Here is a 26,205-nt window from a genome sequence, read left to right on the forward strand (position 1 = left end):
ACCTTACCTGTGAAATGTGTGGAATTATAACTACTTTCTGGGGATATCCTGAGCATTAAAGAAAAAAAAATCTGTATGTAAAGTTCCTATTGTACACCCAAGTATATTGTAAATTGTAGATATTGGTACCATTTTCTTGGTCCAAAAGCAATTGTGTTAGAAATACTGAAAAGAGCATGAAAAGCATGCAGTGTTGAACTGACTTTTGAGAGAAAATCAACATGTTTAATTTATTACATACAATGTTTAATTATAAAATTTTGCATCTACTTAAATATCAGCCTTAAGGGACCCTTCTCCATTGCCACTTGAGAGATGGGGTACAAAAAAGCTATTGCTGCAGTCTGGGACCCTTCTCAGAAAACAAAGCTGTGTCTTAAATCCAGTTGACATTATAGAACTCTCCACCAAGCAGTGATGTCGTGGTCTTGACTTAGAGAATATCGAGGTCAGAAGTCACCAGATTCCTGCCTTATGATAAATTCTAAGAGGCTCACCTTTTTTTTTTTTTTTTAAACCAGCACATTTAAAACGGAATGGGCTTGGCTGAAGATAAAATTTGCTGACCTCCTCTTTCTCCGTAGAATCAATTTTACATGGTTTATTTTAACTTAGGATTTTGTAGTTTCATTTTGTTTTCTTTTTCATGAAGAAAAATACATAAGCAAATCAAGTAAAAAGAAATGAACTTAAATTGTAGTTTATAAATCATAATTACTAACAAAGACATTTTTAAACCTGTGTTTCTGACACTAACAAAATAATTCAAAATTTTCTTTTGCCACTTCAGCTAAAGGTGTTGATCCTAGAGGCTGTCTTTATGAATCTCTCTACATCCTTATTCTTTTACCAACTTTTTTATCATTTGTACTTTTAATTATATCACAGTAATTCATTATTAATTGTGGCACAGTAATATCAAGACATTTTCTATAGGATGCTTTCCTACACATGAAAACATCTTGTATGGTTCGAAATTACTCTCCCTAATTACCATGCATTTATTTTCTTTGATAACTGCATTCTCTACATAATAAAAATAAAGAAATATGACATTAACTTACCTTGAAACTGTGATAACAAACTTCCCTTTGCACTGACAGAATCATGCAGACATTTGTTACACAGCAGTGGAAACAGAGCAAAGAAAAATCCAATTGCCTGCACAATAAGAAGCTGTCAGAGAAGAAGGTGAAGTCTCCCCTGCACTTATTTTCTACCTTGCGCAGGTGGGTAACAGACGTCCTACCATCATCTTGCTAAATGCCGGGCCTGAGGTATTCCATGGGTATGTAGTTAAGAGCATTCTCTCTAGTCTTGGCGTCTGTTTATTTTCTTTATGACTTTAAAGCACAGACCAAGTTACATGCATTCCATCAAAAAACAAGAGATACTGATTTCTATTTTTAGAGTTTTTGTTTCCTTTATATGACTTAAATTTACTAAAATGCCTTTTTTTTTTGGTTTCGAATTACATAGAGTTTTCCCTACCAAAATTAACCCTTTATAGGGCTCTGGGTTAAGAAAGAGGGAAAAAAACCCTGGATATTCCTTTTTTGCTTTTCAGGAAAAATGTAATTCAGTCCCTGTGACCTTTCCATACATACTTTTGGTTTCCATTTTAGCTAGATAGGCTGGATTAAAAAGAGGCGGTGTTCGTAGCAGAGTTGAGTTGACTGAGCCTGACAAGAGTTCTCCACGGTCTGTTACCCTCATGATTCACCCTGTATTATTGTTGTTCGATATCGAAGGTCGCCAAGTTATCCTCCCCCTGGTTGCGGTAAAAGCAAATCCAAACTGAAATCTGAGCAAGATGGAATCTCCAAAACGCACAAGCTGCTGCGGAGGACTTGTTCCAGCACAGTCAAGAGTGACGACGTGTGCGCCACAAAGTCACACAGGACCTTTGGTCGCTCCCTGTCCAGCGACCCCAGGGCTGAGCAGGCAGTGACGACAATTAAGTCGCACAAACTCTTGAACCATCCCTGCCCTGCAGCTGCCAAGCAAGAGGACTGCCTCACTCTCAAGTCGCATAAACTGTTGACTCGCTCATGTTCTGGAGACCCGCGCTGTGAGCACAATGCCAACCTGAAGCCTCACAAACTGTTAAGCAGGTCTTACTCCAGCAGCCTCAGGGTGGAGGAGTTGTGCGGACTGAAGAACCACAAGTTGCTCAGCAAGTCGTACTCCAGTGCCCCCAAGTCATCCAAAACGGAGCTTTTCAAGGAACCTAACGCAGAGGGCAGGAGGCTCTCTCTTACCTCAGGGCTTATTGGTATCTTAACACCATCTTCATCTTCATCTTGCCAGCCTGCTGTGCGTACATGTTTTCATCTTGAGCTCTTACATGTCAGCTAAGCTGCAGGAGAGGTTTTGGTTGATTGGTTTTATAAGAGCTGGTAGAGGAAAGAAGTGAGGTTTTTTTTTTTTTTTTTTTTTTTTACTGACTTTTTTCTTTGTTTTTTAAAATTTACTAGTTTTTTCTGTGAGTTATTATTTTATTATTTTGCACACCCAGCATTTTCAGCTGGTACTGGAATGATCATTTGGTTTCTGGAAAGATAAACATGTCATGGTCATGAATGCTATTGAAAATGAAAGGAAGTCAGGTGAATTCACACAGCACTTTTAATATTTCATTAAGTAGGTGTATCTGACCTCTAGTTTTCTCTCATAAATAGTGGAGGTCCGAGTTTGTCTAATAATTAAGTTAAGAGCAGTGTCCTTACATATACTTAAAGTAGTGTATATAAGAGGAAAACTTTGCCGTGAACTTGTAGAGAGGAGTAACATTTGCACCTGTATTCCAAAGCCTCACTTAAAGCTGCTCTCAGTGTCTACTTCATAAAACTGAAATCACTTTTTCCTGAAGCTGTTTTGGGGGGGAGATGGGGCTGGGAGGTGACTGTGTTAAATACAGCTTTGGGTTGTATTTATTGGGAATCAGTCTTACACAAAGTTTACCTCTAGAGTGATCAGCATTATAGCCAGTTTCAGATAAAGAACGAGACCTATCTTATGTATATTAATTACATAAAATGACAAAAAGTTCTGTTTGCTTTTAGTAAATCTGTGTGTGTGTGTGTTAAGGAGGGGCATATTTAAGTCAACTATTAATAAGAATACACCTAGCACTAGAGGAAATTGGAAAAAATAAGATACAATTTCAAAAGGTTCTCGTGCTCATGTATAGATTTATTTCTAAAAGTACCTTGTTAATTATACCATGAAATTATATTTGTGTTAAGAAAACATATATAAGGATGTTAGCAATTTTAGGTGGACATCCCTAAAAGCCCATTTCTTCTCAAAGCTGAGTATTAAAGACTTACAGTAATTATGTCAAAGGGTCACATATTTGAAGGTTTCCCATGGTAGTTTCACCTAAGAAAGGTAATTTCAGATATTCTGTAAAAGAAAGTGTCAACGTCCGCTTGTATGGCTCAGCCTAATACAATAGTTTAGTATCGTACCCCTTACAGCAGCTGTCTAATATGCCCTTGGAGGAATAAATCTTTCTGATTGTAAAGTAAGATTGAAATAGTCTAAATGAGGAGGTGGGAGCATTCAATGATGAGTAATAGAGGACGTGAGTTTTTGTGATCACTTAAAGATGCCAGTCATTTTTCCTAGAAGACCAGAATGCTGTTCACTTAGTTTAAAACAAAGGTTGCAATAGCAATGGAGGAAAAAGCATTGTAATAAATTCTAAAGTCTTGCTGTCATAATTAGTGTTTATTTCGCAGTACAGGTGATCTCAGAAAGATTGCATCCTTATTCACTGTTACCAAAGTAAAAGGTTATAACTTATGTATTCTCCAAATTAAAAAATTATTTTCTCTTACTTTGCTTTTATAGCCAAATGGTGCCAAATGCATTCCAATACGAGACCGTGGCTTCCTAGTGCAGGTATGAGCCAAGCCTCCATCCACTGTAGAAATAGTCTAGCCTTTAGTGTGAAATCGTTCGTGAGCTTGACTTAATTATTTCTCTTTATTGTCTCTTTCAGACAATTGAGTTTGCCGAGCAGCGGATCCCTGTGTTGAATGAGTACTGTGTGGTTTGCGATGAGCCACATGTGTTTCAGAATGGCCCCATGCTTAGGGTAAGCTCTCATTGGTGGAATGTCAGTTTTGACTATAAATGAAAAGGGTTAAGATATAAAAATAAGTAAGTAAATAACTGCATTTACATAAATACTCTTTTGAGCCAATTATTTAACACACAAAGTTGTATAATTTTGACGAATCACTGTTTCTGAAGGAGTCTGATTCTGTCTGACTTCAAAACTGTATCATAAACACTTATTGAAGGCTTTATAAGTATAAGGCACCATGCTAGATTCTGTGGCACTTTTAAAGAGAAATTTGTCCTGTCCTTAGGAGTATATGTTTGAAAAGATAAATTACAAAGCATATAATACCATTTTATTAGAACGTTTTTCGTATTTCAAGATTTATACTTTAAAGAACATATATAAAAGCCATGTATGAGCATAATCATCTCTCAGGTTAAATGATATATTTGTTTCATTTTATTTGTTTATGGGAAACATATATTTTAAAAAGTTTTTTTTCTTACTACCCATGTGCTTTCTTTTGGCAGTCAGTTATCCCCATCAGAGAAATATTGTTATTCTGAAACCCACATTAACTAACTCAGCATTTATTTTATTCAATATTTGAGCAAGTTTCTTATTTTTATTTGATACACGGAAACATATAGTTATGATGAGAGGGGGGGAGAATCCTTTGGTCACCTCAGTTAATCCCAATGAGGAGGCCCATTTTTATTTTGTCCGTGTGCATCTGTGGATCTTGATTTATTGCTTGACCCATGGCAATGCCGTTTCACTACAGGAGAGAATAGTAATGTTAAAATGGCACACGTTTCTCGAGTGCTTTTTATGTCATATGTTTGAAGTGCTTTACATGGATTATTTTATCTAATCCTCATAATAAGTTTATGAGGCCAGTATTAATACTATCCCTGCTTTACAGAGAAAGAAAACAGTGATTTTTTTTTTTTTTAATGTCACACTGCTAGTAAGTCATAGGGACAGGATTTGAACCCTGGCAGAATGGCACCAAAGTCCTGGGCTTTAATCACGATGCTACTCTCGACTTGTGTACTTGAATTGACTACTTTTACGTCCTGGGAATTTACTATGCATGTTTTGGGAGTTTGCTCTTTGTGGTTTAATTACTGGCAGTTCATTCCAATAATAAGTGATAGAAAGATCACAGTTGATTTTAGTATTCTCTGTGCCTTGCTCCGAATTCTGTTTTACTTTATATCTTTCTGCACCAATGAAGTTTGCTATCTCTTTCTAGAAATGGAAGTGCTTTTGTAAACAGGAAAGGAAACAACATTTTCTAGAGAAATATAGCTGGTTATCAGATGGTTTTATGTTGCTGTGATTCAGACTGATATCTAAGGAAATCAGAAAGCTTACTTTGGCTTCGTAAGTAGTAAGATAAATGACATATGAAATCAAATCAGGAAATGAAAATAAAGAAACATCTCATGTTGAAAGGAAAAGAGAGGTAAAGAGAACTGTCTTCTGGTTGTGTTAAATGGATATTCCACCTAAACCAGGTATATCATTTTTTTCTATACCTGTATATTTACACTGCAGTATGTTTTGCTGTAATTTGAATTATTTCACAATTTCAATAATTTATAAAAATTATTACAAATATAATTTCTTATGGGGTTTTAATTAATAAACTGACTCATTGACCACTTACTCAGACCAAATAACACACTGAAAACTGCAATGAATCCTCAAGGTATAAGAAGGATAAATTATAGCCCCGTAAGTGACTAAATAGCTTAGATAAAACCCAGTTTCCATAGAGTTCTATGCCCAGTGTTTATTACATTGGTACACCTTTCTCTGTCAAAATTCAGACTGTTTCTTATATTTTTCTCTTTTCCTTCAAGCCTTGATTGTTTTTTAAATGACGCAAGTCTTTTTTACCCCTACTTCCCAAAAGTCCTAAAATTTTAGCCACTGCTTCACTGTTCTGCCACTTTACTCGGAGGTCCGGGTTAAGTGTGTCACACTTCCTGCAACATGAGGAACTAAACTCCTTACTTAGAAATACCACAATGCTCCGATTTTCTCTTTTGTTTGCAAAGGTTATAAACACTCTCAGGTGTAAGTCCTGACGTGTAATACTTTGAATCTGCATAAAACTCACATTATCAGAAGGGTTGTTTATAGAGTCCCAGAATTCCAGTTCGGCAGTGCCGTTTGGATTGTAATCAGAAAACCAAACCCAAACCAAGTCACTGGCACTGTACATTTTTGGAATCAACTAGAGTGTTAATGTGGCAAACTGTTTTGGAGTTGCTTTAAAATGTTGATTTTGGTCTTCACCAAGTGTTTTTGCAAAACAGGAAAACAAGGATTTACTGCCAGAACTATCACTGTTTTTATCAGCTTGTGAATTCCTAGTGTCCTGGTCGTTTTGTTACACGCCTTAAACATCCCAGTCCTGGATCAGTGCAGGTGTCTGTCTTTCTGAACCCTGTGTGTGAGCTGCTCAGCTCCCGGTTACCCGGAGGAGACCATTCACGTGGCCATGTGGATTTAGTAGCCCTACAGAGCTGAAACTTTGTCGGTGAGACTTGACACTCAATCTGTGTGTCCCTGGCAAATAGACTTTCCTGTTTCCCACATCAGCATATGATATGAGAATTATGATCTCATTCTCTTCTCCTGCCACGTGGAAGTGTCCCAGGTTACTTGCTCTGGATTCATCAGGCCTGAGATTCTGTTGTCACCTCTTAGGAACAATGCCCGATCCTCCTAAAGCCAAGTAAGAAACCTGAGAATCTAATATTTTTGTGTAATCTCGTCTTGCTGTGGACCTTAGACAAATGTTTGTAACTCAGGTTCTTACATTCAGAGGGAAAAGAGCAATGCCCAGCTATAATTTGGTCATAGTTTAAGGCATTCCTATGCCTGTTCTTGAGAACCTGAGCACGTGGGTAAACCTGGGTATGTCCCATTTTACCTTCTAAGAGGGAAACAGGTAGGTCTTCTTGTGCTTAGGTCTGACTTTAATATTTGAAGGATAGATGAAAAAGCACAGCCTACTTTCTCCCCTCCCTCCAAGTCACAGAAATTAACATTTCAACTTAACAGGCTAAGCTAAGTAATAATTATGACAAAAAACTTTTAGTTCAAAGATACAATTCTTTTTACATCCAAATTGAGCACAAATTGATTTTAATGTTCAAACGACAACTTTAGTTTTACGAGACGATAAGCGTCACCTTGTGTGGAGACCAAATCAGGCTGATCATCCTGTCTCATGCGTCTCTCACCCCTGAGAGATTCCTGTCTTCCTTGGTGGGCACTGCATCTTTTCCTACCCCAAATGTGTCTCTCTTCCAAACCATGAAAGGAGCCCAGAGTATTGGCTGTTAAAACTGGAAATACAGAGAATTAAAGGCCGGTAGGTTAAGTATTTCTAGTAGATACTCAATTCTTCTCATAGGTTTTCAACCATAGTTTTTAAATTATCAAGTTATATTTACATCGCTCACTTCTTTTTAGCAAGAAATAGACTAGCAACAAATTAAGAGGTTTGATAAATCATGAGTATGAATACCTCATAATATGCTTCAATGGAAATTCTTTAGAAACACTTATTTTGGGGTACACATTGGGTTAAAACACGTAGACGGGGCAGCTTATCCAGGTTACCTAATACTTTCACTATTTAAACAGCTCCCTATACTTCAAGGAGATTTTATAACTCTTATCTCACTTGGTTCTCTTTCTCACTTGGTCCTCATATCAACCTGGGGAGCTGGATCTGATTTTATCCCTGTTTGATAGATAGGAAAATCGAACAGATCACATATGCTCCAGCTGGAACAATAGCCACTTTTATCTGTTTTATATTTTGGGCTTATATGAAATATTTCGTTTGAACAAAAAGACCATGGCAAAAAAAGATTTGAAAGCCACTCACCTACACTGTGCTATATATAAATTCATAGCTAGATTCTCTTGAGTTGTGTCATTTCTATTTGCCATAGGAAGTATTAAAAACCCATTGAAAACACAGAGTTTCTAAAATGCAGTTAGGTTCTAAAATATTCTTTAGGGCTTCAAACCATTTTTTGAAACATGCTTTTACTGCTCACGTTTAAATTGCTTTAATTCAAATAAAATTAAAAATGTATTCACCTTAGCTTAAAAACTTCTAAAAGGAATCTTAAGGATATATAAAGTTCCCCATGTTTTTAAATGGTGCGTAATGAATATTATGTCACAAATAGACTCTATAGTGTAATGGCATGAGGGACTTGCCATGGTTTTACAGTTTAAATTATAGGGACTAATCACTTGAAGGCAATATACTAATGTAACATTAAGAATAGATAATGTTTTATAAATTGAAACTGATAGACTTACTGTAAGCTCGAATGAATTAGTAAATAGTGTGTATTTTTGGCTATACTTAGGCATACATACTTTGTATAAAAGTATGTGTAATAAAACACAATTTCACTTATCCAGCAGTAGTTACTCAGTGACTGTGTTCTATTTTAAATTGATGCTGGAGTTTTCTGTGCAAATAATATAGGTATAGCAGAATTTGTTGGGAGCAGGGGATTGGCTGGCAGTCGGCTCAGTGTAGGAGAATACTAATTACAATATAACTGCTTGTTTTATTAAAAAGGAATGAATCAGTTTCTTTCCCTGAGTAGGATGTCCTTTCTGTGAGCAGTGAGACATCTAATCTTGATTACTAATTACGGTGAGAACTTTTAGTGCGCCACCTTGTGTTGACATTGTGAACCTCTCTCAAATGTAGATAAACCTGGGAGGAGTAGTAATCTGCAAAAACTAGTTAGCAAATGGTTATCTCAAAATTAAGCTCATTTATGTCTCGAATACGCTGTTGAGCTATCTAGTCAGAATGAGTGCTAGGTAGAAAACTGTTATTATAAAAATTCACTGGCATTTACTTAGTATGGTGTTAGTATAGTATGTAACTTAATTGCAATATTCCTACCTCAGAAGTTGCTATTTTAAAAAGAAAGAAAGATAAAATTATTTTTATAAGAATGTAATGTGTAGTTCTACTTTGAATTTTTCAGTATGATAGCCAGATTTCCTTTTCTCCCTGCAAAGCAAGTTTTCTAGGGTACCTGATTTCCTTCTTCAAACAGCTGCAGTAACAGGATATTCCTAGAAATAAGCCTTGCACATTTGAGTATGGGAAGAAAGGCCATTTTTTAGCCAAAAAAAAAAAAAAAAACAGTGAGAAAGAAGAAGAAGTGTCTGTAAAGTAATTAAGCCATCGATTTATCATTAGGAATGTAGGTTTATTATTTAAAATAATGGGTCAGTGGGTAAGTCCATGTGATTTGGAGATTTAGCAGTTTGAATATAAACACGTCTGGGAGGGGGATGAAACAGTAACGTGGGAGAAAGCATCGCAGGGAACATTGAACTATTACTCATTTGTGACCCATGATAAAGCATAGGAGGTCTGGGTGGAATTGGTAAATATCGTTTGAGACAAAGTCAGCCTGGCATATGAATACCTAGGATTGGGGACAAAGTGTGCTGCTGGACTATTAAAATTTCAAAAAATTATCTTCCATTTTTTAGTATATCACCACCTTAGGTATCTGCTTACTTTTTATACATCTCATGTGCAAATAGTATAGCAGAGTATTTTATTTCATTTTCATTTATATTGTTTAAGGCAACAGTTTGATACCAAAAAGGTAGTTTCTACCATTATATTCCCTGGAATATGAGTATGAACACACATGCATATATATGTGTGTGTATATATATATGTATATGTGTGTATGTATATATATATACGTGTGTGTATATTTTTGGATGATCACGAAATAACTATAATTAGCTGTCCAAGATTCAAATTAAAAAATAAAAGCCAAGCATTACTTATATATACTAAATGAGCCTTATCCTGTTATTCAGCTTTGAAATTGATGGATTTTAGTCATTTAAAAAGTGTATGCTCATTTGGCAATAGTGTTATTAAAACAAAGTACCTTCCATGTCTCTGTTTACTTCCTCAGGGAACTTTGGGTATCCGATATAAGAATTAATTCCTATGGCCTTTTATGATTTCCAAGGTTGATCTTCCCCTGGAGTCTTGTTTGTATACAGTCTCACTGTACTCAAACACCAGTGCAGCATTTGACACTATAGTAAATGTGCAATAAAATGGCTGCTGTTATAATTTCAGACCACACCATGTTCCCAGAAAGTGAACAAAAAACCCAGTGTCAGTGGGGGAAGTTGAGGTGGAAACATATATGCACATAGATAAACACACACACACAAAAGATTAAGAATAGGCTAAACACTAAAGTAAAAGTAGCAGAAGTTGAAGAGTATATCCAAACATACACAGCAGTATATAACTTGAGTCTGGATGAAGAACTTTCTCTAATTAATTTCCTCCCAAAGATAGTTTTTTCTGGTGTTTCTGAAATGGAATCAGACTGTCCATTTAAGGCTTACAAAGGAAATATACCAATTTATTTTTTTCCAAAAATTCTCTTTGGGGAAATGTCAATCAGAAATGTTTGTGTGATTGGTCATGCGTTTTTTCTACAAAGCCACCATGTGGGCTCATTGTGAACGTAAAGGATGCTCGGCACAGGGCCATCCTTGCCTACTAGTTAAGCAGTAGATGAAACCACCTCTGAAATGAGTGAGCATAGGAGCAGTGGCACTAACAAATGCGTCTGTCTGCTGTGCCGGGCACCGCGGGCTGCATCGTGTTCGGCTTCATCAGCTACCTAATGCAATGTAACTCGGGAGATAAGATAAATCAAACAGATGACACTGTATTAGATTTGAAAGATGAGAGCTCTTCCAAAGCAATTGCAGAATGTATATTTCAGTGCCGTTGACTTCAGGAGGTTACTGAAGTCAAAAGTCTTTGCAACAAAACCAATCTTTCAAGAGCTGGGTAGCAAGTAAGCAGAGTCATGCTTATCTTTTCCAGAGCAAATTACCTAGGAAGAAATGGAACTCTCTTTTGTAAATTTGTTTACACAGCTTTGGGGTTTGACCTCATTTTTCAGTATATCACCAGCTGAGGTATCTGCTTATTTGTTATACATCTCATGTGCAAATGTGTATTAAGCAGGTGAGATGGATTTTCCATTTTTAAGGATACTTTCATCTATTGTTAAATCATTCCAAATGCAAGTGCCTAAAACTAACTGAAATGGATTTTTTATCATAGTGTGACTCTATATCATTAAATGATTATTTACTAATTGTTACCTACATTTAGAAATTTAATTTTTTTAAGTAAAGTGATATTTCTTCCCTTTTGCTTCCTCCAGTTTTATTGAGATGTAATTGACATACAGCACTGTATATGTTTATTTAAGGTGTACAGCATAATGATTTGGCTTACATGTATCATGAAGTGATGACCACAGTGAGTTTAGTGAATATTCATCATCTCATATTAATACAAAATAAAAGAAAATGGGAAAGGAGTATTTTTCCCTGTAATGAGAACTCTTAGGATTTACCATCAACTTGCACATGTAACAAACAAAAGTGTTAATTATGTTGTACATTATATCCCTAGTAGTTATTTATTTTATAACTGGAGGTTTGTACCTTTTGACTCCCTTTATCCAATTCTCCTCCCCCGACCCCACTGCCTGCGGTAACAAATCTGATCTCTTTTTCTATGAACTTGTTTGTTTTTGAAGTATAATTGCCTACGTACATACAACACTTTGTTAATTCCTGGTGCACAACATAGTGATTGAATATTTCTGTACATTACAAAATGATCACCACGAAAAGTGTAGCTACCATCTGTCACCATACAGAGATACTCATTATTACTGACTACATTCCTCACACTGTACATTTCATCCCTGTGGCTCATGTGTTTGATAACTGGAAGTTTGTACCTCTTAGTCTGCCTCACCTATTTTTGTCATCCCCCCACCTACCTCCCTTATGGTAATGACCTGTTTGTTCTCTGTATCTATGACTCTGTTTCTGTTTTGTTAAGTTTGTTCATTTGTTTTGTTTTTTTAGGTGCAACATATAAGTGAAATCATGCAGTATTTGTCTTTCTCTGTCTGACTTATTTCAGTTAGCATAATACTCTCTTGGTCCATCCATGTTCTTGCAGTTGGCAATATTTCATTCTTTTTTTAAGGCTGAGTAATATTCCACTGTATTTATACATACCACATCTTCTTTATCTATTTATCTATCACTGGGCACTTAGATTGCTTCCATGCCTTGGCTGTTGTAAATAACATTTATATAACATTTCTTCTTTTTTAACATTCTAAAACTGCATTTTCTATGCACATAAAGAATGTTACACATTTAATTTAGGAATTGGAAGATGAGGAAAAATGGTGACTGGATTCCCCTTTCTTTTGTAGCCTACCGTGTGTGAACGAGAGCTGTGTGTATTTGCTTTTCAAACCCTGGGAGTCATGAATGAAGCTGCTGATGAAATAGCAACTGGAGCTCAGGTAGTAACACCTGACACTGATTAGTCCATATTTTGATTTGAAAAATGTTTTCTGATTTACTAGTTAACTTCTTAGTTTGTTGATAGATTAGAAAAGCAAACCAGCATTTGATATTTTTAGATAGAAGCTAAGTCTTTCCAACTTTATCTAATGTGCGTTTTGTCCTTTTGCAATTGCCCAAGAGGAGAAATTAAAACAATTTTCTGTTCTTTGAAAAAAATTGCGTTTCTTTCTTACGTGGTAAAGTTGAGATACTGAAACCTTTGCACACATGCCTTATGTAAAATTTGTTAGTAAAGTTATATGCAGTAAAATGGGAGCCAATTTATTTTTAAAACTTAGATAAAAAGATAATGGGCAGAACATATAATAAAAAGAGAGAATTCAACTTTACAACAGCAGTATTTATGACATAGGAAGAAAGATACAAAGACAAACAACTTGGAAGTGGAGTAGCCTGCCATCTTTCTGGAAAGGAAAAAAATAGATTGTAAAGATGCCAGAATTTATTACTTCATGCAATTTCATTAAAATTTCAATCAATTTTTGTTCATTTATAGAACCTGACTGAATTACTAATAAGTCTGTAAGAAAAAAATTACAGAAGCTTAAAAAATAATGAATGTTAATCAAGGGAGACTTGGCCAACTGCATACGAAACCATATTATGTAATCCTATGATGTTTTAACAAAATATGGTACTGGCAGAGAGGAGAAAGGCAGATTATCCCCAAAATAGGTCAAGTTATAAGTACACTTAATAAATATTAAAAGAGGTATCTCATCATGTTGTAAAATAAAAATGGTTTAGTGAAGTGAGAACAGATGACCTGCAGCATGGGGGAAAAACCAGCTTAGCTCTGTGTGCGAAACTGTGTGCAAAACAAGATTCCTGATGGCTTAAAGGAAACTTCTGCTTAAAAATTCTATATAAAACTAGAGGCTAGTCAAATTAAGTACGCACAGCACAGGTGGTGCAGCAGGCTCGTACATTTATGCAGGTACAAGAAATCATAAAGAAACAGATCAACAGATATGAGTCCGTATGTCCTTTGCATTTTTTACTTGAAAAAATAGTGAGCACTAAGAGCTAACAGTGAAAAAGCATGTTTTTCTACAAGCTTAATTACATATAAAAGGTATTAAAAACTGAGAAGAAAAACATGGAAACCCTAACAGATTAATAGAGGAAATGAATGCACAATTCACAAATACGGACCTATTATTAGTAAAGAAACATGAGAAAATATTGAGCTTCACTAAAAATCAACAGGGAGCTAAATGTAAAAGAATTTTATAAAATTGACAAAGATGGGTAGGAAAAATGATCATCCAACAAACAAGGTCATTCTTTTAGTACGTATCGAATGCCTGCTATGTAACAGGCAGCTCACTAGACGGAGGTACAAGCATTGCCACGACAGCCCAGGGCTCACGGATTCACACACCCTTAACCAAGTTATTTCACTAATGAACTCAACTGAGATGCAGCCACTTGATGAAATAGTAAGGACAGTATTTGTGATATAATGAGGTATAAATGAAAATAATGCAGACAGTAGGACATTGATTATATGATATGGGAAAAAATGATTCCATGATTAAAGTAAATTTCAAAAATAAAGCTGAATATTGTCCCTACACACGACATGCACATACTTGCATATTAGGAGCTCTGAGAATCGCTAAAACTTAAGAAAACGACTAGCCTATATGGAGAGGGTTTCTCCAGTATATCTGACCATGGTGAATCGTGATCTTTTTCATCCTTTTTTTTTTTTCAAATGTGTTAAGTTTTTCTCATCCCTTGAAACTAATATTGCTCAAACAAAAAGATACTTTAATATATGCTATTTGTAGCTCTGTAAAAATAAACTTTACACGAGTGTGTGTATGAATACACGTACATGTATATTTACATGGATATGTATGTATATATATAGAATTCTTCAAGTTGTAGAGTTAATATTTGTGCATTTTTGTAAATTGTCCGTCATGTAATTTGAAAAGGGAAGGAAGTAAAGCCTAGATATAAGAGATTATTGATTAGAAGGAAAATCACCGTGTTAACAGGCTAGGTTGATAGACTAATAGGTGCTTTTTCCCCCCACTTTATTATAAATACATCTCTAAAAATAATGGTTCTTAAAGAGAAATTACTTTTGGATTAGATAATGATAGTACTCGATCAGATCAGTTTAGTGATTCAGCTCTAAAGGTGAATGCTCAAAAAGTCAGAGAATTTATAGTGAATTCTCAAAGCAGAATATTCTTTTCACCACTTTAAAAGAGATACCCCTTTTTAATTTTTTTAAAATTAAAAAAAAAAAGATAACCCAATATTCTGGTTATAATCCTAGAGATTACATGGGAATGGATTGTTTTCCTGAATAGAAAGAAACAGTATCTCTGTAGTCTTGTTGCATCAGTGGACTCCTGCATTTTAAGGGGTGCTCTGAGGAGCTCTGGAGGTTTCAAGGGCGTTCCTTAGAGGAACGGAGCCCGCAGGAGGCTGGGCTGGGATGCTGGCCTCTCAGCAGCTAGGATTCCAGGCCTCCACATACTGCTTTTTCACCAGAACAGCAGCTACATTTTATTTTTTTATGTATTGGGGCTCTCATACACAATTTTCTAAAAAAAAAAAAAAAAATAAGAAAAAAGAAAAATGTTTGAAAGGCCACTGGTCTACAATTTTAAATTTGCCTCTTTACCAGAATTCATGGTATATCATTTTACTCCATGGGAAAAATAGCATACAAATGCAGATCATGTAACATAAGCCTTTCTTTGTTCAGAGATTCTGGACGCTAACTCCTTTAACACATAAACCATAAAATGTAAGTGGCTCAAGGAGATAGACTTCTAACTCAGCACTACTGTTCGGTTCGAATGTTTGTTGAGCAACTTTGCGTGACGTTTGAGGGAACTGGATTCCGCGCGCCATGTGACTGTGCTGTCTTCCATACTTGGCATATGGTAGAGAGAGGAAGGAAGGAGCACCTGTTATTCTTCATCAGCTCAGCCCCTTCCACTCACTTCCCGTTGGTTAAAACTAGTCTTGTGGCCTGACACAGACGGAAGGGGTGGAAGTGTCTCTTGCAGAACCGTTGCTTCCAGGCAGTAGCGCTACACCCTGGAAGGAAGGAGTATGAAACTTTGGCAGACAGCACGTAATTTTGCCAGGGTAGTTACACTGTTTCTTTGAAGCTGGGTTAGGACATGTTAACACAAATATTCTGTTAACTAAATACTCTACCCCTGCATCCATTATTTGCCTTTTAACTTACTAAGTCCACTGTGAATTTATTGGCAAAACAGGGCATATACAATTTTTTGGGTAGTTTTGATTGTTTTCAAGCTTTTGGAAGAAGTTGTTTAATAAGAATTTGATTGAAAGGGCAACATTATTCAGGTTATTATTGTATCATTAGTACCTTTTTTACTGTTGCAGTGAAAAACACAACATAAAATTTACTATATTAATTATTTTTAAGTGTGCGGTTCTGTAGTATTAAGTATATTCAGATTGTTGTGAAACAGATTTCCATAACTTCTTCATCTTGCAGAACTGAAACTCTATACCCTCATCTTCCCCCAACCTCTATCCCTGGTAGCCCCCATTCTGCTTTGTTTCTGTGAATTTGATTCATAGGTGTAGTATTTTACTTTTTGTGACTGGCTTATTTCACTTAGCATAATATTCTCAAGGCTCATCCATTTTGTAACAGGTGACAGAATTTTCCTCTTTTAGGCTGAATAATATTCCATTATATGTATATACCACATTTTGTTTATCCATTCATCCATCAGTGGATATTTTGGTTGCTTCTACCTCCTGGCTGTTGTGAATAATGCTGCTGTGAACATGGGTATGCAAATATCTCTTCAAGATCCTTCTTTGAATTCTTTTGGATATACACCCAGAAATGGGATTGTCATTTCCAGCAGGACCATATGAAATTTCTGTTCTTTTAGAGGGAACTCCATTCTGTTTTCTATAGTGGATGCACCATTTTACAATCCCATCAGCAGTGCACAAGGATACCAGTTTCTCCATATGCTCATCAATACTTGTTATTTTCAATTGTTTTCTTTTAATAATAGCCATCCTAATAGTTGTGAGACAACATCTCATTGTGGTTAATGATACGAGTATCTTTTCATGTGCTTTTTGACAATGTGCATATCCTCTTAAAATAAATGTCTGTTCAGTTCTTTTGCCCATTTTAAAACCAAGTTATTTGATTTTTTGTTGTTGAGTTATTGGAGTTCTTTACGTAGTCTGGATATTAACCCCTTATCATCAGGTAAATGATTTGCAAATATTTCCTCCCATTCCATGTTGCTTTTTTGCTTTCTTGATTGTGTCCTTTGATGCATGAACAGTTTTAAGTTTGATATAGTACCGTTGTCTATTTTTGGTTTTGTTGCCTTTGGTGTAATATCTAAAAAATCACTGCCAGATCCAGTGTCATGGAGCTTTTCCTGTTTTCTTGTAGAAATTTTATAGTTTAAGGTTTTATGTTTAGATTTTTATTCTAAGTTAATTTTCGTGTACGGTGTAAGATAAGGGTCCAACTTCCTTCTTCTGGATGTGTATATCCAGTTTTCCCACCGTCATCTGTAGAAGAGACTGTCTTTTCCCCATTGAGTGGTCTCGGCACCCTTGTCAGAGAGCATCTGACCACATACGTGAAGGACGTGTACTTTGACGAAGCTTCAAGTGGATACTATACCATTAAATTTTTTTAAGATTTTTGTAAGATTGTGCCAATTCTCTCTTCCTAGAAAGTTTCAGAAAAGCCTATTTTATCTTACTGATATTTCTTTTTCAGGAATTCTTTCTTGGGTTTTACTTTTATTGGGAGACCAGATAATGCTAAAAACAATTTGTATCTGGGTTAAGGTGCATCCTTCTGGGATATAAAGAGCGAGTGTGGGACAGGAGAACAATCAGGAGGGATTTGTTGTATCCTTATTAGCATATCTGTTGATTGGAAGCCAGTTTATTGCAGGTCTACACACACACACAAATATAAACAAGCGAGTGCAGTGGAAAGTGATGAGCTGTTTCAGTGCTACTCTTTTCTGCGTGAGCCCTGTGGGTGTGTATGTCTGTGCACTTGGGGATGTATTATTTATAGATCTTGTACCCAGTGGCTTGAGTATTGCTAGTGATTTTAGGTCACTGGAAGTTCTGGATGCTGTGATTGGGTGGATGTGTTCTGTGAGTATGCACACAGCCTAGTGATCCCTACTGGCATTCTGCCATGGAGGTCCCAGTGCCCCCTCATTAACCACAGGGGTCTAAAATCGCCCTGTTCTTACTGAGCATTTTTTAAATGCCTGTTTAAGAACTTTCTGGAAGTATCTTTCACTATAAAGATTAAGTCAGCTGCTTCATCATGAGGTCTCTTGTCTTCACACTGTAGATACATCTGTTGTGGTGAGCTCTCTCCATTTAGACAGCGTCGAGCACATTGTTTTGCAAACTAGGGAGGGGAGCTATGCTCTTAATTGCTACATGGTACTGCCTTTTCGAAAATTGTGCAAAGTAATCATAGAAGAACACAGGAATAAAGCCATCATTTTTAGCAAGTCAGAGATGGTTAATGGCCTTTGGCAGAGGAGGGTGGGAAGAAGTAAGATGACGTCAGGAGATGCACTGCTCTGGGAGCCTGTCAGACTCATGTTTGCAGTTTCCTGCACCTGGAATGCTTTCTCCCCTGGCAGTCACGTGTCCCCTTCCCCACTTCAGTCAGATCTCTGTTGAAACTTTTCCTAGCCACTCTAAAACCTCTAAGGCCGTACCCTCTACGGCCTTCATCTCTAATGCCTGCTTGATTTTTAAAGCATTTGACACCACCCGAAACAGTCTTTAAGCCTATATTTAACTGATTTTTTTCAGTGTGTATCTTCTCTGTTGAAATGTAAAGTCCACGAGAACCAGAACCTGTCTGGTTCACTGTCTTAGCAGAGAGCCTACAAGAATGCTAGCACGTAGTATGTGTTCATGACCAAGACGTAGTAAAGATAACATTAATACAGGAGTAGTTGGAAGCAACACATACTAGTTACTTTAGATGAAGGGTCAGGTTTGGTCAAATTTGGGCTGAAGCCACAAGTTACAGATTCGAGAGGTTGAGCACAACCCTGAAATCCTTCCTAATTAATGACCACGCGAGGGAGAAACAGTGGCAAAGCACGGGGTAAACCTGAAGGAGAGTAACTGTCTTGTGTATGTATTTCAAGGTGGTAGATCTACTAGTGTCCATGTGTAGGTCTGCATTGGAATCTCCTAGAAAAGTTGTCATTTTCGAGCCATACCCTTCGGTGGTAGATCCTAACGATCCTCAGATGCTGGCCTTCAACCCCAGGGTGAGTAGCCACCTGAGCACACCAATCCCAAGTTCCCTTTGCTAGTCTTTGAGATCTGAGTCTCCCTTAGCTTTCTTCTTTCTTACCTAAACCGAGTGTCATCATATCCATGACCTGTCATGAACTCTGTATCCGTTTAGTAAATATGATTGTTTTTCCACAAACTTGATTTACTTCCACCTTGTCTTTCATGTATCCTGTTTCTTCCCCTCCTCTTTTCTCCTTTAAAATCATTTTTACAATTTCATCTTCATGAAACTAGACCCATTCTGATCTTGACACATCCCATCTGCATGGAAGGTAGGTAAATAGCTCTAATAAATTGATTTATAAGGGTCGGTATGATTATTTTAATTTTGTTATGTATGTTTTGAGATTCCAACTTCTGTAATCTCACTGTAACTTTAAAGATCATGGGTAGAGGGGCGTTTTTCTTTTTCTTTTTCTTCTGTGTTTTTATTTCACCCCTCCTTGTCTTCCCTCTCTCCCTCCCCAGTTATCCGAAGGTTAGTGAAAGTTTAATTCATATTGTTGGTCAACTGGCATTTCTCGAGAAAACAGTTTTATAAATATTCATGGTGACTTAGCAGAGTTCTTCTGAAATAGCACAGTTTTCAAATTGCATGAGAGCCAAAATTGCCTTCGTTTCTGTTATTATTCATCTTGAAATCATTTTATAGAAACAGTGACTACGTAAAGCTTCCTCGGAAAACTTTTTCTTCAGAAGTGGAAACAGTGCACTTAAAAAAGAATTATCAGTTGAGTGTATAGAGTCATTTACACACGTCTTAGGCATACTTTTTTGGCAATAATCTTCCAGTCAAAAGAAAATAAAAGCAAAACGAAATTGTCAGATTTAAAGTGGACTTTTGTGTTTCAGAAGGATTCTGTGCTGATTTTACTCACCATGGCTTAACTTTTTAGTGTTGAACATGAGAATCAGGAGCCTAATCCCTTTGTTGTATTTATAGTTGGTCCCTTGCAGGCTGAACATGACTTCACGTACTTAAGCTAGAACTGGCAGTGTTTTCATTTTTCCTTCCCTCTGACTAAGTCATAAATCCTGTGTCCTTGGCCATCTTATTAAAGGCTTCCCTTTTCTGTACACAACACAGTCATTGCTTTCAAATTGATCCTAATGGAAAATTCAGGTACAGAAATAATATGTTTGTCTAGTAACGTGCAGACTTGCAAAGGCTTATAGCGAATACTATTTCTTCTTCCCATTCTAACAGAAGAAGAACTATGATCGAGTGATGAAAGCATTGGATAGCATAACTTCCATTAGAGAAATGACACAAGTAAGTATATCATCTTGTGGTCTTGCACAGTTCAGTTTCACTTGAGTGAACTGATATTTTTAAAATATCTGAGAGTACTGGCCATGCAGTGAAGTGTAGGCTTTTCTGTTTTACGAGAGTATAATTAAAATCATAAAAAATTAAAATTGTTTTGTACTAGGATGTTTTAATTAAATTACATCTGTGTATTGGCATGCTACCACTGTGACTTCGGAGGGTAACTGCATAATTATAATCCTAAGGCTCTGCTCTCAAAACTCGGGCAAGAATTTTTCACAATATCTTAAGGCATAGTTAAATGTGGTACTGTCTTCCTAGACTGCCAATTTTAATTAATGGTAGTAATGTCAAAGCAGCATTTTAATGTTAAAATAAAAACAAATATTCTATTAAATGTAAAGTATACACAAACATTTCAGATATAACACAAGAATCTCACAACAACTTTGGAAGACACCAGGCTCCTTGAGAGTATGAGCTGATATTTTTGACCATTAGGGAGATTCTGGTGGAAGAGTTTGATGAGAAAGGATCAGGGTTTATTGTAAAAATCTAATATATCACTGGGCTATAGTCCAGCACTGGGAAAAGCACATCCTATTGAATTATTGAGGCTTTTCCACTGCCAAAGACTTGGAGAGGTTTAAAGCTCATCTTTATAAGTAGAAATTAATCATCTTTAATTGACAACAACACACATTATGAGTTCAGTTTGCATATGGTGTTTTCAAGGCTTGCGCTGCCCTAGAGGCCCTTGCAGGTTCATAAGTATTACTCTGGGTCGTTGCCTTTCTTGGAAGGGAACTGAGCCCTCCAGTCTTGAGGCCCAGAGTTTCTGTTCCACTCTTCCCTCCACCCCCAACATCACAGCTGCTCCATTTGCAGATGTGCCCCCAAAGTACATTTTTACATTCCCAAATTTGATTCTTGATTCTTTCTATAGTTATTTATTCATGAAGTCGATTATTCATTCATTCATTCATTCAACAAATAGTATGTGTCAGACAGTGGTAAACGAGAGATCCTTTAGTTCACAAGCTATGTTATTTGCCTAAAAACCATCATCCTTTCCAGCATTTTTTCTATGCCCTTTCTACATTATCTGAATTCCTTTTCAAACAAGTATTTATTATTTATATAAGGAAAAGAAAGCAGTCAACGCGTTTCCACTTAGGAGGGGAAAAAGAACCTATTGCAGAATCTTGCAGAGTTAAGTAAACATTTTTATCACCAAAGACTTTGATATAGGGTATTTATACTATACCCTACATCCAGATCTTTCTTGGATTTAAAAATAGCTACAGACTCTGACTCTGGGAGCAATTCCTTGCTAAGAGCTGCTTCCTTTATTCTGGGTCATGTGTAAGCTATTTTAATAGGAGGCAATGGAGATGATTGAGCGTCAGCTTAAGAAGTTGGAAGCCCATGTGGTATAATTTGCTCATCAGTGACATGGCCTGTGACCTTGGGCAAGTTGCTTTATTGCTTGATGTTTCTTCACCGTCAAGATGGTCAGTAGTAATGCCGCATCTTCCTTTAGGGTACACTTCGTACGGATGCTGTCAGGTTTTATCATGTCAAATCCCTTAAACCTCTCCAAATAAGTATAACATTGTACTGTCCTATTTTCTAGAATGTCCTGCCCTATAGATAGACCTAAATTGTCACAGACAGATTGCCTTTTATTCTATGAAAAGGTTAATTGGCTAGGTGAATTCCATTAATACTTTTAAGAGAAGGGGTCATCTTCTTACGTAAATGTTGCCCAACTTTCTCATGTAAAGATCTACCCGAAGTCAGATCTACCCTCAGATATGAGCATGAATTGTAGCTAATACAAGTTTTGCGTTCACGTTAGTTAAAAGTTGAAAATGTCCAAGAGAAACCAGACACTGGATGAAGGTGGCAGGACAGATTGATTGGAGTGCTGCAGTAGGAGAGTGAGACTCACAGTATGAGCTGAGCTCACCTCCAAATAAGACAGAAGGGACTGAGGTTCTTAAAGTGAGAACAGAGAATCAACGAAAAGGGGCTACAGAGAAGTGAAAATAGGGGGTTCTGGAGAAATGGACAATTTCAGGGGGGAATAAGTGGAGAATTACTGAAAGGTTGGTAGTGTGGGTTAGTACCTTTTGTGTTTTGGCAGCTCTGGGTTTTCTTGAGGAAAGACTCAGCAGGGGTCTGGGGGACGTGGCCTAGGGCATGGAAGTTAGGCTACAGTTTGAACAAGCCCCTTAGCAAAGTGTTCAGGCAAGTCGTTTGTGCTGCACGGGAGTTCAGAGTTCATGTCGCCTTAGGGAGAAACAACTAAGGTAATGATTGCTGTTACCATGTCACAACGGCAACTATTTGGGTTTAACTGGATTAGACATACGTGTTCAATCCGATTTTCCTTTTACGAGAAAGAAAAATAAAAAGGAAAAAAAGGAATTTTTAAGAAAAATCACGGAGTATAATGACTTTTTTTTCCAGGCACCATATCTGGAAATCAAGAAGCAGATGGATAAACAAGACCCTCTTGCTCATCCCTTACTGCAATGGTATAAATTTAGTTTTCCTCTTAATGAAAGCAGCATCATTTTCTACTGCCTGCCTTGCGGGGGGGGGGGGGTGAGGTGGGGAGCCTATTTTACAAGACCTGCAGTGCTACAGTTCTATAAGCCTATAAGGCCTGGTGATTTTACAGCCCAAGAGTCCTTAATGACTCTCGCTTTAATTAAAACTTGTACATCACACGGGGAAGAAGATGCTGTCATATGCATTGCACGGATAGACAGTGCAGTTGACAGCAGTTTGTTGTCAATACTTTTTAAAACACTTGATTGGCTGGATTACATGGTGAAGCTGTTTTGGTTCATTTACCTTTTTCATTAATGAAGACCAAGTGATAAAACTGAGTTTTTGAAAATCTTTCTACAGTGTATGTTTTGTATCATTTACTCCCTGAACAAAGACAGTATAAGTTTGGTAAAGTCCGCTTGATGATCGCAGATGTTGCACTGTTTCAGGGCAAGCCTGGTGAGGCCATAGCATTGGTCCACCAGGGGTCCTAGACCCCAGGAGGACGGTTAGACTAAGAATAGTTGAGAGGTGGGCTGAGAACTCACCTTGGTTCAACACTTACTTCAGATAATTTGCCCTCTGGTTTCTCATCTACAAAAAGAAAACAGTAGTATCTACTCACCATACCTAAAAGGGTTTTATGTACTTCTCTTTGAAATCACTGACAGCTAACTCAGTGACTCTGGAATTTACCATGATTGTCACGTAGTAATACAAATGTAAAGCTTATAAGAGTTTGGTCTGAATACGTAAGTATTCCCTGCTTCAACCAGGAAGTTTTGTTTTTTTTTTTAATACGTAAAGATGGGCCAAGGGGGAAAGAATCTGGCTACCTCATGATTCTAATTACTAAACTTTGACTTAGGCAGAATTTTACAAAACACATATAATTTAGTCTAATTAGACCATGACAAAAATTAGGTTTCAGAAGTCTTTCTGTGTATCTTTTATAATTTATTATTAAAATTCTGACGAATTGAATGAAATAACACATAGTTTTTATTGTAGCTTTTTAAATTCTCACATTAGGTCATATTCAAAAGTAAAGGTAAAATTCTCAAATATCTTATCTCTTTTGTTCCCTGCAGTCAAGCCTGATTATTCACTTTTGATTATTTGTGATCATTTCCTTCAGCTTGTTAGTCATTCTTCTTTCAAAGAGAAGAAAATTTACCAACATGTTTTACAACTTTCCTTAATTATTATTTTCTGTACTAAAAGGCATAAAACAATTCTTTCAGATACCTGAATTTTTTATTTTCTCAACATCATTGTCTACATATGGTAAATAACAGTCTGTATATAACTATTGTGTGTGTATATATATATGCACAAGGATCCTCAAATAGTTACATAAAAAGATCTTTATAAAAATCCATTCTTAGTGTAGGAGGTTGGAAAGGAAGCAGATGTATGAATCAATTTCTAAACTTTGTATTTGGATTATCATTATTTGAAAGTATGTTCATGAATGTTCATTTTCCTGCTATCTGAGGTTGTGGTTATTAAAAAGTGTATCTCTTAGGATTTAAAGACCTACTTCTGTGTTTTCTCAGATTAAAATACTATCTTTTTATTGCATAAGCTCTTTAAATTCTTTCAGGAAGCAAAGCAAAATGATGTAATTAAATAAAATTATTACTCAGTTGATGTCACAGCAGAAATAATTTTGAATCACTTGCCAACTGAGGAGAAAACTTTAAATATATTTGGCATACATTTGTGACTGATGGATTATTTTAATTAATTTCAGGGTTATTTCAAGTAATAGGTCACATATTGTGAAACTGCCAGTTAACAGGGTAAGTTGTTTTTTCACATCTACATACAGAAATGGGAGGAGTACTTATTACGCGGGAGAATGGACCCCTGTTATTTTTTAGGCAGCCTTTCCAGGAAATTGAAGTAAACTCAGGATGCGCCTAATTCTTACTCGGTTTGAAATTACCATGTGCCCTAGCCCCAGGTTTTCCTAGGAAATCAAATTCAATTTCAGGCTGCTACCTTGAACTTTTAAAGTAAACGAGTCAATACGAAATCATTTAGTTATTCCACAAGTGATAGAAAGAACACTATCTCGAGACAGACCAGAAAAAGGTAATGTGCTTTTTATCATCGGTTTAATGTTGGCACAGCTTCACTTTTCTATATCGGAGAAGATATTGCTTCCAGATAGCTTACTTTATCAGCCTAATACGCTTACAAAATAAAGAAAGAGCTAATGGACTCTGATTTCGGGTCTTATCTTCACCTAGGAGCAGTATCTGAAATCTCAGCTCTCCCGCCTATGACTCTCTAAACTCTGAGATTCCTGTATGTTGGATACCTATAAAAGTACATATATTCTTAAGTGAAAGGGCAGCAATTAGAAAATTTAGTCAAGCAACTAATCCAAAAGACTCTGTTTTCACTTTTTTCCCGTGAACAAAGGAGGAAACTCTAATTTGAATATAGGCAATTTCCAGTTTTTATAAATATATGCAAATAAAGCATGATGATGATAATTTTTGTAGTTTTAAAATCTTGAATTAACTTTTCTGCTTAACAAACTCTCAGATATTTCCCCAGCTGAATAGTTAGTGGATACTTAGGGAATTCAACAATAAAAGTCTCAAAAAGAAATGTAATTAGGAAGGCAGATCTGCTTGAATGTGATTACATAGCATATTCCAAAGCTAAATATAAATGACTTTGGATTGTCTATCTCCTATTCCTTTTCCATTAGCCTAAAGAATTACCCTTCATATCAGCAATTCCATGTGATTTATCATTTATGCAGAAGTTTTTTTTTTAATGAATGATCCTGTTAATGTGAATTATTATGGTTTGAAACTAGATAATTCCTAAACCAGTAAAATTTGAAATTATCATTAGCCTGATTATAAGTTAAATTTGACATATTTTCCTGTGTCGTTATTTTAAATGGCAGCAACTGAAGTTTATGCACACTCCACATCAGTTCCTTCTTCTCAGCAGTCCACCAGCCAAAGAATCCAATTTTAGAGCTGCTAAAAAACTCTTTGGAAGCACCTTTGCATTTCAGTGAGTATGGCTTACTGTTGAGGGGGGTCCCCGTTACTGTGTCCCCCACTCAGTGTTTTGGAAATGTATGAGGAAGAAGACATCCTTTTAGTAGTTTGTCGGCACTGGCTAGTCCACTGTATGACACTTCACTGGGAAGGAGAACTCTGAGAAGGCACCATGACTTGTTATATTGTGACCACATTAAAAGATCTTTGATTATTTTTTTTTAACTCATTTACAAAACAGAAACAGACTCACAGACATAGAAAACAAACTCATGTTACCAAAGGAGAAAGGAGAGGGAGGGATAATTAGGAGTTTGGGATTAGCAGATACAAACTACCGTATATAAAATAAATAAACAACAAGGTTCTACTGTATAACACAGGGAACTATATTC

At 36.4% G+C, this 26,205-nt stretch overlaps 1 protein-coding gene across 4 annotated transcripts in view; it reads left to right on the forward strand.

Annotated features, from left to right (window-relative positions):
• The window catches only part of PARP8 (poly(ADP-ribose) polymerase family member 8), a 163,568-nt gene that overhangs the window by 116,005 nt on the left and 21,358 nt on the right, over window positions 1-26,205 (forward strand). For 3 of the 4 annotated variants that reach the window (XM_064480529.1, XM_010974303.3, XM_064480536.1), the window contains 10 exons: window positions 1,104-1,229; window positions 1,752-2,316; window positions 3,859-3,909; window positions 4,010-4,105; window positions 12,448-12,540; window positions 18,793-18,918; window positions 20,154-20,219; window positions 22,692-22,759; window positions 24,535-24,583; window positions 25,711-25,823. In XM_064480529.1, the coding sequence (XP_064336599.1) occupies window positions 1,104-1,229; window positions 1,752-2,316; window positions 3,859-3,909; window positions 4,010-4,105; window positions 12,448-12,540; window positions 18,793-18,918; window positions 20,154-20,219; window positions 22,692-22,759; window positions 24,535-24,583; window positions 25,711-25,823 (1,353 nt within the window). The remainder of the gene's footprint in view (window positions 1-1,103; window positions 1,230-1,751; window positions 2,317-3,858; window positions 3,910-4,009; window positions 4,106-12,447; window positions 12,541-18,792; window positions 18,919-20,153; window positions 20,220-22,691; window positions 22,760-24,534; window positions 24,584-25,710; window positions 25,824-26,205) is intronic. The other variant, XM_010974312.3, reaches the window with a different exon arrangement.

Source organism: Camelus dromedarius, chromosome 3 (assembly GCF_036321535.1).
Source record: "Camelus dromedarius isolate mCamDro1 chromosome 3, mCamDro1.pat, whole genome shotgun sequence".
Taxonomy (NCBI): domain Eukaryota; kingdom Metazoa; phylum Chordata; class Mammalia; order Artiodactyla; family Camelidae; genus Camelus; species Camelus dromedarius.